This window comes from Mugil cephalus, chromosome 4 (assembly GCF_022458985.1).
Source record: "Mugil cephalus isolate CIBA_MC_2020 chromosome 4, CIBA_Mcephalus_1.1, whole genome shotgun sequence".
NCBI lineage: Eukaryota > Metazoa > Chordata > Actinopteri > Mugiliformes > Mugilidae > Mugil > Mugil cephalus.
In genome coordinates, this window is record NC_061773.1 from 10096100 (window position 1) to 10113499 (window position 17400).

General features: G+C 42.7%; 1 protein-coding gene across 5 annotated transcripts in view; it reads left to right on the forward strand.

The window, feature by feature from the left end:
• Nucleotides 1-232: 232 nt before the first annotated feature.
• The window catches only part of tox2 (TOX high mobility group box family member 2), an 89374-nt gene continuing 72206 nt past the window's right edge, over nt 233-17400 (forward strand). The window contains exon 1 of one of the 5 annotated variants that reach the window (XM_047582447.1): nt 233-847. In XM_047582447.1, coding sequence (XP_047438403.1) covers nt 755-847 — 93 coding nt within the window. In that variant the 5' untranslated portion in view covers nt 233-754. The remainder of the gene's footprint in view (nt 848-17400) is intronic. The other 4 variants (XM_047582445.1, XM_047582446.1, XM_047582450.1 and 1 more) reach the window with 4 other exon arrangements.

A 17400-nucleotide genomic window follows, 5' to 3' on the forward strand; every position in this document is an offset into this window, starting at 1 on the left:
ATTTGATGACTTCAGAGTGATCTCAATCACACTGTCACTGAGTTCAGTCAAAGAAAATAAGTTTGCCTCTGTCCTCACTCTCAAACGAGAGGTCAGCTAAACGCAGTTTAAAAAGAGTCCCCCCCTGCACACACACAGTCAATCCAGTCCCAACCTCGATGACCCTCGCCTGTCCCCCCCGCGCCCGGTAGAGGTCGCAGCCTAGCAGCGGGCTGAGGGGACGGGAACGCATGGATGGATCGGAGCGCTCCCACATGACAAAGCTACAGCGCGTCTGGAACCAGGAACGGAGAGCGGGCGGTGGGAGAAACCTTCGACAAGATCCTCATCGTGTCTCTACCTGCAGCACGTCCGGCTCAGCTCGCTGTCAGAAAAAAAAACTTCACTGACCGTTTTTCGTCTTAGTTTTTCCGACTACGGAGGTGGGAAGCCTCCCTCGCTTTCTCCCCCTCTCCAAGTGAACTTTATAGGGATGTTATATCAGAGCATCACCGAGCTGAATGCAGAGAATAGCGCTCAAGTAACTGTAGGACGGATATAAAGACCCGAACGTCTGGAGAGGTTCAGTCCTCTTCTTCTTGTGCTACTTTTTGCTCGTTTTTAAACACAAGGGAAAAGGAGAGATAGAGACAGTTTTGTGTGTGTGAGCAGGAGAGAGAGAGAGAGAGAGCGAAAGAGAGAGCGAGAGAGAGAGAGAAGTCGCGCAGGTTTGTTGGAGCTACGCTTTCATGCCGTCAGTCTTGCGGACTCTGAGATGGACGTCAGATTTTATCCAGCTCCCCCTTCAAGCGTGGGCTCATGTACGTTACCGACTGACTCCGGTTTGGACTATTATCATTCCAACAAGGTAAACAATGATCTCTACTTCACCAGCTCATAGTCGATCAGATGTGCTGTCCCAGAGTGTGATGATGCAAGCGCACAGAAGTGCATTGATTACACACGGTGGGGCCATGCATGCAGGCTGTAGGGTGGTTATATGACCAGACATATAGGGGAGCATTCTTGACAAGTGCTGCACTTTTCATTCCCTCGGGATAAGTCCACAGGCTGCACTGGCACCCAACTTTGTTGCATTTTTTATCTATTTGCAGTCCTAAACTGTGTTGTGAATGACACCTGCTCTGTGCCGGTACCTGTGGTGGTTCCTTTAATTGCAATTTGCTAATGTGTTAATGTGAATAGAGAGTGGGTACGGGTGCAGGCTGTTGTCCTGTGAGCAGAGTTGGAGCGCACATCTCTCTCTGGCTCACTGAGTGAACTAGCGACTCGTCTCTCTCTGAACAGACTGGATAAAAAAAATAATGTGTGCATGGTTGTTTTTCTTTCCTTCTTTCTTTCTTTTTATACTAATATTTGGACTAACACGCTATCCCTGTATAATTTAAACACGTCCGACATAACTGCGGAAACACTCTTTTCTTATCTGCGTCGCACAGGTTACCACATGGCAGTGGTCAATGCACAATTAGTCCAATAAACAGTTATCAAGATAAATGCGATAGGGACAGCGCGTTGGGAGCCTGGCTCCCATGCACTACACCGTGCAGTCACTGACGAGTCTGAATTTTAACATTTTAATTTGCGTTATTTGGGTTTACTGCTCGACGAAACTGTTTCCTTGAAGAATACCCATTTGCATATTCTGGCACGTTTTGGCTATCAACACCTTTACGCGCAGATCTCATCATTACTCACGTGAACTTTTTATGAATTGAATAATCATTAAAAGAAACTATCAATGGTGGGCAAAAATAATAGGATTAAATATTGGATTTCAGGATTTGTGTTTATATTAACATTGCCAAGAAGTTGACAAATGAACTGCGTTTTTACACACACAAAAACAATATCAGTTGATTTATAAACTTAATAGTCTACATGCTAGGAATTCATTTTCCCATATAAGATTCTTCTTCTTCTTTTTTTTCTTTTCTTTTTTTTTTTAAGAAATAACACCTCTGTTTTCAGCATTCATTTTTGGAACCTTTAATGTTGAATGACAGTTTGCCGAATTGTGATGTTAATGAGATTTCTGTTGAACATCATAGGGCCTACTACTAGGAAGAGACCACCTTTTAACTTTCCATGTGCACTGGTGCTGACTCCTCGCGTTACAGCAAAGCGCTTGGCATCTACAAATCAGAAATGTGCACACAGATCTGTTAGATCACCCACAGTTACAAGTCACAAGTAACAAGGCCAGTTTCTTTTCCTGTGGTCAAGGTAAACCTTGTGTAATCACTTGTCTGTGACTACTGGGCAGAGCGAATGAAGGCATTACACCCGCAGACATTCACGTTGGTTTGCTTGCCTTAGCACCTGGAGGGACGCCAGCAGGCGGCTAACATTTGCTGATGACAAAGTGAAACACTATAGCGCAGTGCTTTATTTGAATTGTTAATATCGATTGTTCATACACAGTGCCACTTGCATGTATACATGCAGTTAGCTGCACGTGCGCACACTCGCTCACATCCAAACTCACACAAGACTCACTTGCAGAGAGGCTTGAATTACAATGCATGAGTACTTTACATCGATCACAGTCATTCCTGAAACCCTAGCATGCTGTAACACCAAGTAATCCAAATAAAAATTTACCTGAATTTACACCTTAAATGGACTCATTAGTAATATGAAGACATAACCAGAGCAGTCATATTTTTGTCACTTCTCTCTCATGACGTCCATGCTTGTGTTTGGTTAAGTCTAACACACACACACACACACACACATACATACATACACGGTGTAGCTGCAGATGTAAATGGAAGATCTCACTGGGACCGGGTTCTCCCCGGACGAAGCTGTGTCCCCACTCTTGTAATATTAACACAACGAACTGTAACCAGTTATCACGATTCAGCGAGTGTAGAGGCTGTCGGCCCCGGCGAGGACTGGGTTTGGGTTTCAAGGACAGAATCGTATAACGTTGTCATTACTGAAGTAACAGCTGTGACTAAGACGCAAAGTGACACATTATCTGTGCTGTAACCCTGCTGCTACACAGAACTGTTGAATAATGATACAGGAGCATTATGTGACGTTTCGACAGCGGTTCATCTTTATGGCGGTTTCATTTCAGGAGCAGGATGGAGTTGACCTCCTGGAGTTGCGCTGTGTTAGATGTGTCACAGTGGCTACTTCATAACGCTGCTTCACAAGCGGTGACGTTTGCAAAGATGGTAAAAAATAATTTTCCATCATTTCACAGTCATTAGAGAGTCAGTTATAGCTGTTGCGGTCATGGTTTGAATGGTTTTGTTAGGATATTTTGCAGGAAATTGGAAAGATGATTGTAAGTCACAGAATTTTGGATTCAGTGGTTTCTCCATTTTTACCCAGATCTTGCCTCAATCAGCTAAACCTCAGTCAAATTTATTTTGTGCCTATAGAGCTTTGCCTATATGTTACAGCCTACCAATCAATGCCTCTTCAAAGGCCCTGATCCGGCATCAGTTTCACTGGAGGCAGTCACGATATAATTATACCGATTGTCTTAAGTGTATGCACAAGTTATGTGAAAGTCGCAAGTGTAATTGTGTGCGTACTGTACTGTGCTAAAGCCACCAACCAGGAAGTGAGCATAATACTAAGTGGAACCGTCCACGTACAAAAGGCCATTGCTTCCTGTTCTGGTTGTGTAAAGTCTGAACACGACTGTTTCTGAGAGCTTTGTGTAGGTGTAGGCGCACATTCAGCATTTGGCTTTCTACCTGAAGGGGTTAATAGTCCAGGAACGTAAAGAATGTGTAGGCTGGAACTGGTTCAAGCTGATTGGCCACATTCACACGGCTGATTGATGTGCGGCAGGAATATGGATCACTCTGACAGAATAACTGAACGTCACAAATGTCTGAATGCGCGTGACCCTTGAATTCAAGTGAGAGTCGACTTGCGCTTAGACATTGATGATCACGAAAACACAATCGCTTTCCAGTTTTGTTTGGTACAGCTCGCTTAAATGAATGCCGTTTAACAAAAAGTCGTGCAATACCCTTTGCCTCTACGAAGGTTGCCGTGTATGACAAAGATACAGACAGTCACTATGACAGAGTACAGCTGAGCAGCAAGACAATTCACACACGCTGCAATCTTCACTCACAAAAGCCTTATTCAAACCCTGTTGGTTTTAGTATTTGGTGCGCTTAATAAATCAGCAGACGAATGTGTGCAAAACTCAAATGTTTTCATCAAAAGGTGCCACTTTAATTACCTCGCTGATCCATAACGATAAAGAGATCACATGACAAAAGGTCTATTCTGCTTGTCTGCATTTCATTGTAAAGTGCTTGATAACAACGACCTGTGCGTCCATGTTTTCTGAACAATGCAAAGAACAGCACATGAGAAAGGCATTGATTTGTGTTTCGCTAAGAACCCCACGGCTCTGTTGCTCTTCTCGGCTCCATCCAACTTGCATTGTCCTGCACTTTCACAATCACTGTGAGTCATCTTTACTTTTCGCCCAAGATTTCTCCTAATCTTTTTGAAGCCTCTCCGTATCTTTCCTCGCTGAGTGGGAGGCTTGTTTGTTCAGTGTACACTCAGCTGTGTATACCAGCGCTGAAGGCCACTTCTTCGCAAATGCCTGTTTTAGTGGGAGACTATTTGTCAAATGCATTATGACTTGTGCATACCCCCGGGCAGAATCACTCCGGTGAAATGAAGTTGGATAGATTACTGTAGATGTTCCACTTTTTCCTCATCCCTCTTCCCTCTAACGGCACGGTGCCCAAGAGAGAGCCTCTGGTGTAATTATACTGTAGCTATACTGTAGCTTTATAATCCAGTGGTTTTCAGATGTTATTCTTTACATAGCTGCAGTCTGTTCCAACTTACTGTATGTTATTTATATACTATGTATACATACATATATATATATACACATATATATAGTCTTTTTTTGTGTGTGTGTGTGAAGGACTATATACATGCATACACGTGCGCATACCAAACTCTGTATTTCTTAAGGCAGAAATGAAGATTTCAACACAAAACCCCTGATTTATACTTTAACATACATATATGTGTGTGTGTGTGTGTGTGTATATATATATATATATAGGTTTATATATATCTTTATCTTTTTTTTAATTTGTAACTTCTCATTGCATGTACATATGTACATTGCTACACAAGTGCAAGTCAGAAGCAGCTGACATTTGTCCACTCAAGAAGCAATGAGTCCCGTTTTTGCAAAGCTCTCCCACCACCCCCTTTCACAAGTGGTCCGTTCCATTTCCAATACAACCCGAATCGCAGTATTAGTCACGGGATACTTCAAAGTACGGACAGTCGAAAATATTCTCCGTGTTGAATTCTCAAAATGTGATTTTTTTTTTCTTTTTACTTCTTCTCTCCTCTCTCTCTCTCTCTCTCTCTCTCTCTCTCTCTCTCTCCCTCTCTCCTCTTCGAAACATGACCGTAATAGAAACAGAAAAAGAAGAGTTATTCCAGCAGTACCTCATTCAGTACACAGAGAGAAGTTAATTACATGGAGGCAGGCATTCTTGGGTTGACAGTGTGGACTTGGGGTTTTTCATTGTGCCCATTCATAACATTCTGCTGACTGGCCAGTCCGAGTTGCAATATCCCAACCGTTCTCACTGGGAAAATGTTAACCCATGCATGGCTCAAACACACCGTAAAGGGGGTAGGGGGGGGTGTGTGTGCGGGGGGGTGGATGCTAAGTTGCCTGAACTCTCAAAAAGTGGTGAGTCTATTGTTCTAAAGCAGTTCCAGGCAGTTACCTCAGAGCAAATAATAGTTAAGACGGAACAGAATCATAGAGGAAAAAAATATTTTTTTGCAGTTAGAAAATCATTATACTTTGTGACGTTCTTTCTTTCTTTCTTCTTTTTTTTTTTGGTCTAACCACTTCCTGGCTGCATTCATAATCAAGTCTTTCTTTCTCCCCACATCTCCCCCTCTCTGTGTCTAACTTCTTTCTCTCATTTACCTTCCCAGCAGCAATGTCAAAAGGTTATGGAGGGAAGCTGGATCGCCTGGGGCTGATTGTGTCTTTGAGTTAATGATAAGTAGCTACAGTGTTATTCTCAGGAGCAGTGGGGCTTAGATTGTGTTGTGTGCACAGACCATTACGGGAGGAGGAGGAAAGTGGACTGTTTATGAGGACTTTATTTTTTATTTTTTTTACGTCGCATGTGTTGAACGCAAGAAAAAGCGGTGCAAGTTAGAGCCGCAGATATATGCATAACATTCCTCATAATCACGTTATTGTTACTTTATAGTTACCACACAGGAAAAAGCCTCTATGCTGCCACATCAATGATACTGTAGTTTCTATTCTATGATTACACCTATTGAGAATTTCGTGGGGTATTTTAAGGACAAAAACAATTGCCTGTTTAGAGAACAAGTAACGTGATACAGGTGTCCATTACAAGGATTTACCACCCCAGACCTGAGTTTAACCTACAGTGTAGGGAGGGTGACAAAGCCTCAACCAGACTTTGCAGCACTCCCGTCGCTCTGCTCTGTACTTTATAATCTCGACCAGACATGACTCAGAGCTACTAGAGGTGTTAAGAGGGTCATAAGTCATGTATGGCTGAAAATAGATCCTATAGTTTATCCTGCCTGCTTAGCTACTTAATCACCAATGTCCATAGAAACAGGCTATTTATGTTGAAGATTGATTGTATTAACTACCAAGAGTTGAGTCATGACAGTGCATTTTTTAAAAACTCTTCCCAATATACTTTTGTGATGTACTACTGTGCTACCCAAATCATTTCTGTGCCGTTATCAGGCTGTAATCAATCAGAAATCTACACACTGCTTTTAGGACGGGGCAGTTTCTTTAGGCTCGGGGGACACGCGTGGCAAGCTAATAGTCGCTGCGAAGCACGGCCACATCGCAAGGTGTCAGAGTAATTCCAGTTTTGACGTTGATTGCGAATCGAAGCGGCCCAGCCCAGCTCGTGCCCCTCATTAAATCACATTAACCCTAATTATCGTCACTGCCCCTTGAAACCCAAACACTACAGTCAGGCTTGACTCTTGGCTCCTCAGCTGTTTGGTGGGTGTGTATTTAATACACTTGTGACTTGTGTAAAATCGAGTACAGTGTGCCAAGGCCTTTTAAACTGTCTTCACCTCAGGAGGCCACTGGTTCCTCAGTAGCAATCGCCTTGACTGGCTGTCTCTCTCTCTCTCTCTCTCCCCCTCTCTCTCTTCTATCTCTCTCTCTCTCTCTCTCTGTCTGTCTGCCTCCCCCCTTTCTACCGCCTCCTTCATGCAGCCCAGTTTCCTTGTGCTGTTTTATATTCACTTCTTGATTGGTTGGGGGATGGGGTGGTGGAATAGCATTTGAGAGGTTAGCTGGTTAGTGCAGGGAGGGGGAAGTAGATTTGGCGTTTGCATGAAGATTGAGAGAGCTAGAGAGAGAGTGAGAGAGAGGGGGGGGGCTGTAGATGGAGGGAAAATGGAGAAAGATTTTGAGCGGTACTTTATTTTTCAGCTTGAGTCTGTAATGTCATTCAACGATGTGGAAACCAAAATGAGCCTTGCCACCAGATGTGTTCCAGTCCAGATAGTGACTTGAAAGACAGACGTTTATTGTTTTAGTGCATTTGGTGTGGTTCAAACCCAAACTGCATGAAATGCTGATTGATGGATTTCACTAAAGAATGTATGTGCATGTGCGTGTGCAAAAGAGAGAGAGAGGGAGAGAGAGAGCGAGATGGAGCGAGAGAGGAAGATAGGCTTTATCTGATTTACTTAACCATTTCTGTGCCCTGCTCTGCTGATGGGAAGGGAATTCTCACTGTATTTCACTGTGCTGCTGTCGCATTTCTGTGCAGATTTCAGCTTTCCATCAGCACTGCGATATGAAAGACTGTAAGCCTTGATTCAATTCTCGTTGCACTAAAGGTGTGTTGCATTAAGTAACGTTGCTCTTTGAGGTCTGTGTATTTTTATAAAGCACATAGACAAGAAAAGTACAGATGCAGACTCAGGTAAATCAGTAGCAAGTCAATGAATTTGTTGCATACAAGACTCTGTTTTTATTATAACTATAAGTCAAAGTCAAGATTAACATTCAAACTGCTCTGACCTTCTGTTATGCAACTTTATGTCTTTGGTTCACCAAGGGCAGCAACCAAACTTATTGTTGTTGCTGACATTTAGCAGCATCCACATGCATGTGGTTTAGACTGCAGGTCAGGAAGTGCGTAGTTAAGTCTTTTTTTTTTCTTTAGAATCCCAACTGTGAACTGCGTGTCCCTAATTATCATAGAGCTACATTTTTTCATTTTATTTTTTGTTTGTTCCTATTGTTTTATGATTAAGGTATCAGCAAGCCAACGTGGAGGCAACAAAGACAAAACATTTTCATTGTGCTGAAGTGCTGCAATTCCCCAGCAAGAAAGCCGATCTTCATTAGGATAATTGCCTCGTTTCATTCATAAACAAATAGACCACAAAGTGATTATTCTAGATGCTGGAGATTATGAGCACAGTTATTGGCCTTGGCAGATTTGTGTAAAGCTGGCTTTGTAACATAAATTAGCGTAACCGCTGTATGAGAAAAGCCATATCAACATTTCAAATAAGCACAGAAGGAGCTCATCATCTCTCACTTTCACACTAGCCAGTCTGCAAAGATCTCACCATTCATCCGACAATTTGTTTTTCATTTGATCTCTCTCGGAGTGGTATTAGCCCATGTTTTGGTACTGTCAGGACTTTTTTCCAATAAAGCCTCTGCATGGTGTGAGACCTGCTTTTTAGTCTATGGGCAGGAAATGAAACACTAAGTAGAAGAAGGAGTCAAAACAGATGGAGGTAAGGGCGTTTTTGGGGACATCTTAACAGGTCAGAGTGTGCAGGTTTGGGCAAGTTCAGAACATGAAAGATTAGCTCTGCGCTGGAAGCCACATGCTTGGATGCGACAGTGGTTATATCAACCTTGTGACTTAATATTCACAGTATTTAAAAAACTAAACTACAAATTATTATATTAACTAAGAGTTAGCTAAAGCCCGCCATGTTGCGCTAGATGTTGATTGTCGTTACAACGGCAGCAAGAACCGTGTTCAGATTTGCTAACTATATAGCTAGCTACACTGACTTGCTAGCTGCTTGCTAGCTTTCAAACCTCATGAGACTTTCCTCTTTAGCCTTCTCCAATGAAAAACAGATGGTTCATCCAATCACCTGCCAAGTACTTTTTTGAAAGTGCCTGCCCTATTTCAAACTGTTTACAAGGACTTCTTCCCAGATGGTTCTCTGTAACAAACCATCTGGCACATCAGTTGAGGGGGAGGAGTTTCAGTTAGTTGCAGTGTGCATCCTCTCCACTAGATGTCACTAAATCATACACACTGGACCTTTAAGTTTGTTAAGTCAACAAATCAATCTATCAAAACAAATTATTGAGAATGTGGCATTAGCTTTGTCAGTGATACATAACTGCCATTGTTGATTTATTCATTGTTGTTTGAAAGGTGTGTCGACAGCTGATACAAATCTTGGGAAATAGTTTGAATAAATAGGAAGCAAAGGAAATTTGTCTGTCCAGGATGCAACATGGCACATGGTTTATTTGTTGGCACCGCAGTCCCCCCGGCTCCTCCTGATGGGTGTTCCTTAAGAACAGGTCAATGAGGATACAATGATCCATCAGATTCCATAGATTCAATGTATAAAAACTGATAAACATAGTGTCTGCGCTGTTGAAGAATGCAGCTGTCGGTGTATTAAGATAGGTTCGCAAGCCTGGGCAAACACGAACAGTTGTCTTAGCTTCCTGAGGCATGTCCTGTGCAAACAGAACTGGAGACGGCTGGTTCAGGTCCACACTCAGAGACCACGGGCCCACTGAGTACACACACTCAGAGACACCCACTCTCTCACAGGTAGACACTCTTGAATGCAGATGCAGAAGCATGTCCTCACACGTACTGCATAAATAAATGCAAGCTCACATGTGAGCACACAGACCACAGAAATGCTGCTGCGTTGTTGTGCATGCAAAGGCCAAACCCACTGATTAGTATACTATAGCATGAATGTTCTTGTATATAACATTTGACCCTGTGATCAAAAGTGTAATCGTAATTATGCCTTTGGAAAGATTTATGGTTAACAAGCGCATTAACAAGATTGATCAGAACAATAAGTAAGCTTCATTTGTTTGACTTTTTTTTCCTGAAGGTGTTTGACTTGTCAATAGAGAGTGATTGAATTATTTCAGGGTTGCACAGGAAGTTAGTTAGCTGCTTGGGCCATCAGGGATTGGTCCTCTGCCATGTGCCGTTTGTCTCTGTGCCGTTCTGAGCCAAGTGTGTGTGACTCCCTCCCTATCACTACAAACCCACAGTCCCCCCAGGCCCCTTTTTGCCTCCGTCTTGTAAACCACCTCTGGCACATTGGGGCTTTGTTCATAATATTTTCATTGTAGCATTGCTTTACTTTCCAGGAATTTAATTCTTTGTGTGTTGATAGTCAGTCTTTGCTACTCAGTCATTTCCAGTGACAACCCAGTATAATAAGAACAGTGATCTAGAGGAGCTACCCTGTACTTACATGCAGATGTTTTTCTTCTTTCTGTGCATATCAGTGGTGAAGCTGATTCGGCACTGCCTGTTAAAATCAACACACATGTAGAATTGTGCAGGCAGTATTTTTCTAAGGTTTTAACTGAAACTCACATCTTCTACTTGTTAACAGTGGATCTACAGTAGCTGTCCGGCTCTGTTTTAGGCCTGAGCATGTTGATTTGGTCGGTGATGTATTAGCGTAGCTGAAACTGAGTGCGTTCACTGTGCAAACACAGCATTGCTGGCACTCCTGGTTTCACTTAATCTTTGACACAAAGGCACTGGCATGTGGCTGTGCTCTCAGACAGATCCAGTGACAGAGAAAGAGAGCCAGGCACTGAGAAGTGTACATAAATAGAGGGATAATTGCTTGAAAGTTACGCATTTACATTTATTTATTTTTTAATTATCTCCCTATCTAGACAGGGCGATTACCTTTTTTTTTTTTTTCGTTTCTCTTGGCCTTGAACATCACAGACAGTTATTAGGATTTCCTGAAGCAAACACTGTGTCGTGTGACTGATACCATGCCTGGTACTTTGGTCACCTCAGGACCTTATTCTGGGCTGTAGTGTACATAGACATCCACACATACTGCCAGTCTGGAAGGATGATTTATTTGCCTGCCATCCCATAATTACCCACCGGGTAGATGGGAGGACCTGTCTGAGATTATAGTTTTTCTTTGCAGTGAAAAAAAAAAAAAAAAAAATCCTGAGAGACTTTAAACGATTTGCCAATAAGCTCTTTTAAAGCCTCTTTTGATGTTTTATCAAGGACTGAAACAGTAATTGGAAATGTATTCACCAACGCTGCAGTGATGGAAATGGAAAAGAAAAACCATTTGAAACATTTTTTAAATGGAAAACGATTTATTTATTTTGTATCCAAATCATCATGCGAGCCGGAGTTGTGTTCTTAATTTCTGCTTTTTTGAAGTGGAATGTACCTCTTGGCATCGCAGGCTGTTGTTTGTAAAGTTTGATAGCTTTGCATTCTGATAAGAAATGAATGACATCAGAGGAACTATTTCCATGTTTTTTGGACACGACTCGAGGCTAGGAGAATGAATCCAAAGCGGAAAGTGGCGACCCCTCATCTTTGACAGGATTCTGCAGATACCACACGTGGGTAATCACCAGCTTGTTGGCAGGACAAGTAGCGTCAGTTCTTCCTAGGTATTCACCACCTAATATCCTTTTAATTGACTTCAGAGAAACTGTATCAAGACGCGCTGATGAAGTTACAAATTGGCTAAAGCACATCATTCCTAGCGCCAGATCTCCCTGTTCCTTTCGGTTCGGTTTGTTGTACTTTCTGCTGCTCTGCATAATGACAAGGGTGGAAGAGTGGAAGACTTCAATTACCCAGAGAAAGTCAAGGAGGCTGTTGAAGTTCGAGAAATACAACACGAGCCGGTTGCTACGTGGAACTTGCGCCCATTTGGAATGTAATTAAATTGGTTTGGCTGCTTGCCAATGAAAAAATACATTTCTTTCTTCTCATCTCAAATGAAAATGTATAGAGTGTTTTGCTGAAAAATACCTGGAGGGAACAGTTGGCTGTTGAATATTTGTAATACAGCTTGCATTGTGCAGTTGAAATGAGTTTTGAGATGAGTTATCCGTTGTGGTTTCCCCTTTGACATTTCAAAGGTATGCAGCTTTTGAACCATGGATTTACTGTAATCTATTTTTTTCTATTATTGATGTGTGGTTGAGTTATAAACTGTAGATTGGCTTCTCTGCCATTTCACTGGCTTTGCCATATCAGAAACCACAAGGCCACGGTGCAGAAGCAGACTTTGTAATAATGTTTATATATAGTCACATGTAAACCCCAGTCGTTGCTCCCAGTCTTCACGTGAAACTCTGCGAGGCTGCTGTTTAACATATAGAGTGTGTGAATCTTTTTGAGCCTCCTCCGCAAAGTACCCAATTGTGCCACATGTGTCCATCCATTCTAATTTGAAAATAATGACAAGCTGAATTACGAAAATATACAAGAAACAAAAAAAAAAAATGAGAGGGTGAACGCAGCATTCGGACATCGAGCGGCTGAACGGTTTAAATGTGTGGTATCTGTGATATCTAAATGCGCACGCTTTCACAGAAATTATAACACGGGAAATTTTGAAGAACACAAGTTGACATTGTGAAAGAGACATACATCATAACCTGTAATGACTAATAGATAAATAATGAGAAAAAAAACATGGTAATGCACCACGTTACCACTTCCTTCCTTTCAGCTGTGTGAAGATCAGCAACTGACGTTCGAGATTGTTTTGGCACTCACAAAGTACAACATGATCTTCCACTTCTTTAAATGACCGCAGAAAATGTATGAACCACAAAACTGGAAAACGGATTTTAGGAAATTGTACTGTTTACTTTCAAGAGTACTTTTAGGGTTTCTCTTTGAGCATTTTTCATCTGAATAATAATAGCAATGTCTGATTGGTCACAAGAGCGTGAAAGTGCCTTAACGACTGTGCTATAAAAGAGAGAGACAGAGAGAGAGCGGAAGCAGCAGACACATTCAGAAATATGAGCTACTGGGTTGTTGTGTGTTTGTTGTTGCTGCGGAGTATTATAAAAATCCAGCTACTTCTGATCCACTGTTGCCTGATCTGCAAATGGATGGTGCTGCTCAGCAGAGCCGCCCTTACCAAATCAGCGTGGCACGGCGTTGTAATAGCGGTTTCCTTGTACGTGTTCTGTCAAATCAACTTAGCCTCTTTGCGTGCTATTTTAGAGTTAGCCGCCCAGTCGAAACGGGAAAGTGCAAGTTCTCATGTGTCCAATGCCACTTGTGACACTTTAGGTGCACTTTGAAACACGACCCACGGAGCGAGGTAAAGAGGTGCCGAGATGACGAGCTAATTAGCGTGAGCTACCGCTACCGTGCTAATGGCTGTTTGTGGGTTTGTGGGTGCTGTAGCGTGCATGTGTGCTGATTTCTGGAGGATTAATCCAGCGTGCGCACAACAAAGCCCGCTAAGTGAATCGAAAAGCTGCGTATCAGTGGGAACAAGGCTCCTCAATCTCCTCAATGGAGCAGCAAAGATAGAGAGAATGGGCACGGATGTATGCCAACACACCTTCGGGGCTTTGACTCTGCGCCATGATGCTTTCATATCATTCTCCCGCCTGTGCTGAATGTAAACTCACATCTCAATGGAGCATAGGATTTCTTTTTTTTATATATATATATGTATATATATATTTTTTTTTCATGTTATCTTCCGTTTTTTAAGGCTAGCCAGACATTGATGCAAAAACACGTGTGTGAATCCCCGCTTCGCCGTACACTGCTAATCTGTAAAATTATGTAGGTTTCTACAATTGCAGGTTTCTGTAATTGTGCAAGGAACAATACAAAGAAACGCGTGAGAGGAAGCAGAGGTACAGTAGATTTTTATCTGGAAGACAAAGAAAGAGGCCCGTTGAGCAATTTTGGAAACTTACCAAAACTAAAAGGATCGAATCAAGCATAGGGATACCGCACATTAGCATGGGCCCATGCAGCCCTCTGCATGCACGTGCTGCCATGACTCCAGCTCTCACTTTCATTTGTGCTCATTGTGCACCTGCTGACACTCGTTGTTATTTTCATTACAAGAGAGTGAACGTTGTCCTACATCAAACATGAGTGTTCTTACCACAGTGCGATCACAGGGTAAACAACAGGTTTCTACAACTAAGTGACAAGTAGATTGACTGTTGAGTCGGTTCAAAAAATGCGAGCTTTTATGAGGGTTCAGCTACGGTTAAGGCCTCGGTTAAGCTCAGAGAACTTTTGGTCAACATTTACGGACGTTTGTTTATGTGTTAAAGGAAAGGTTTTCCTTTAAATGGTTACTTGGTTTCCGGAATTGTTTATTGTCACAGCCATGGTTAAATTGGACAGTGGGGAGAGCACACATGAATTGAAACTAAAAATAAGTTTTGTATAACAAAAAGAGAAACTGGACTAAAGATAGGCCGAGCACAGCGAAACCCAACAGGGTCAAAGCCAGGGGAGAGTGAAAGACAGTCTGACGGACTGACGCCAGTCAGTTTATATAGTGCAGCTGCAGCAGGTGAGCTGAATCTCCCTGATAACCCGACTCCACCCTGCCCACACACAATCAACTGAGATTAATTAACTATTTAAGTCATAAAATGTCAAACTGACTGGACTCAGCTTGTCAAATGTGAGACTGACTAGGGCTACTGGTTAAACAGGATAACACATCGAATCACGATTTGCCGCCTCAACCGAAAGAGACCAGTTTCAAACTGCCCATTCTTTTCTCGTCCAGCTCTTGTGTGAATGAAACGCTATGTTTAGCTTAGCGCTAAATGTAAGCTTGGGTCATTTAAAGCTGTTTCAATAAATGATCAGCGCTCTCCAGGCAGCTCCTACGTCTGTGCAAGTATTGTGGTTTGGACCTAAACGCGGTCTCTTGGAGAGAAAAGGGAAAAATATGCAAAACTGTAGAAAAGGGTTAGGTACTCCGCAGTCCAGCCTCTGCTCCACTCTCCAGCAACGCTTACAGGTTTTTAGTTCATGTCTTCTTTCGAGGCCTTTCTGCTGTGGCTCGGGGCTTCACAAACCGGCTTTAATTTCCAAAACTTTGTCGCCATCGTGTATCGGAATCTTAATCCTTGACACCCTTTTAGAATTTAACAAGAATCGAAGCTTGTATTGTTTATTTATTTGGCAGCGACTAAGCTGCACAAACAAACCCGAGCGACAAAGCAACACGGAGGGGTAAGCAGGTCTCATGGATGACATACAGTAGAGGTGACGGATGAGCTAATTGGGGATTAGGTGCTAATAACGAAAGAGGGGAGACGGGTGCTGAGCCCCCCCTCTCCGTCCCAGAGCCTGTGGTGAAATTTCTTTCTTCCTGCCCGAGTTCGCCCGTGTTTCTCACCTGCCACGCTTTTGTTTCCATCTCCCTTGAATCTCATCCCCTCCGTCTCACCCCCCCATCCCCTCTCTCTATTCTCTCCCTCTCAGGCTGATTCTCATCAGCCTGTATTAGTTGCAAATGCAGAACTAAGTAGCTGTGACAACATTCTCAGATGCTCCAGCTGCCACAGATTTATTGAGTTATTAAAGTAATGTACTGTGATTAAAAATGCTAATTTCCGCTAAATCGTATGCCAGCTTACATAGTTTTTTTTTCAATAGCTGATTTAATTACATGGAAAATGAAACAAGGGCTGATGATTCAATCTTTGCAGCCAGTTGCCTCTCCAGACAAAAATGAATTACCTCATGATACAGGATTGTTGTTTGAGTGAGAAAAAGTGAGACGACAGTGGATTCTTTTGCAATGAATAATCAGCGCTATTGCTGTGTTATTGAGCACCGGCGCGTGTATTTAGATCACCTCACATATTAGGCCCGCTTCAATTTTCTTCATATATATATATATATATATATATATGTAGCAATCTTACCTCAGGCCACAGTCTGAAAGAAAGACTTTGAGTTGAGTGAAACCCTTTAAAATCCTCATCTTACTGCTAAAGTATGCTCTTGACATGTAGGGTAGCTCTACAGTTCTGGTGTTACATTGGAAGCATGGATTCTACACAAAGAGAGAGAAAAAAGTTTCCAATATTATTATGGATTGTGCCCTCGTCTCTCCTGAATAATTTTTCCCTCCCCTTGGGGATTTGTTCATTGTGCTTTCCTTGGCTCGTTTTGGCCTCTCATTATGCATTCATGTATTCGTTTATATATAATGCGCAGCACTGCGGCTCCACTGGACAAATCTCTGTCACCGTTGTGTATGATACATGTGTGGCAGCATTTCTTTGATTTCTGCGTTTCTATTCCTTTACATTTACAACTAGATGTCAGTCAGTTTCTCCCGCTACAGCTATTTAGCTGAAATACGCGGGACTCTTATTGAAAATCACTGGACTGAATCAGCTACTGAAAAAGTAATTCTCATTTAAATAATGAGATAGAACTTTTCCCTTTGATCATTTGATCTTTGCTTCTGCTGAGCAGCACGCAGCATCTCTATGCTTCATCGTTATTCCAGCGCTCTAACCCCTCTGCAAAGATGACCGGGAGAGCTTCAAATATGGTTTGGATCCCCTCCAAATTTCTCAGCATGCTGTAACAGATCCTCACCGGTATCAACGGCCCTTTGCAGACCTCTCCTCCGTGTAGGACCTTTAGGTTAGTGTGTGAAATATCCGTGACCATGTCGAGAGACGTCTTTTTCCCTCCCTGGAACAGGACTGACTCGTGTGCGGGTCTCAGTGGAGTGAGCGGCTCCGGCCTTTCCAGATGTCCCAGGCATAACAGTGGCTTGTCAGCTCTGTAGCTGGGCTCTAAATGGGTCACTCTCCTCGATATCACACAGCTCCTTCACAATGACCCCACTGTTCTCCTGATATTACAGCACACCAGGTGGCTCACCATGAAAGTCGCGGCCAGACAAATATGGGCCGCATGTGTTTGTGAATAGTCAGAAAAACACATTCTGTTGATTTGAGAACCGTTGGTTTGAAGGATTGGAAAGGCTTTTAATTGGCGCTACAACTCACATCCACGCCACCCTGACTTGTCTTGATTGTTCCGGCAAATATCGTCTTTCTTGCAATGACTTAATGTGTCTAATGATAGAAACCTCTGCACATTCTTCACCGAGCTGCTGCTCGCCTCTTGCAGAGCGGTATGCACGTCTGTAGCATAACATACATGGGGCTCTGCAGAGAGGAAGGGAGGGCGAGGGCTGGGTGGATGGCAGTTCAGTGATTTCTGATTTATGGTTTGATTACAGTCTTTCCATTCTGCTGAAGACTGGCTGCAT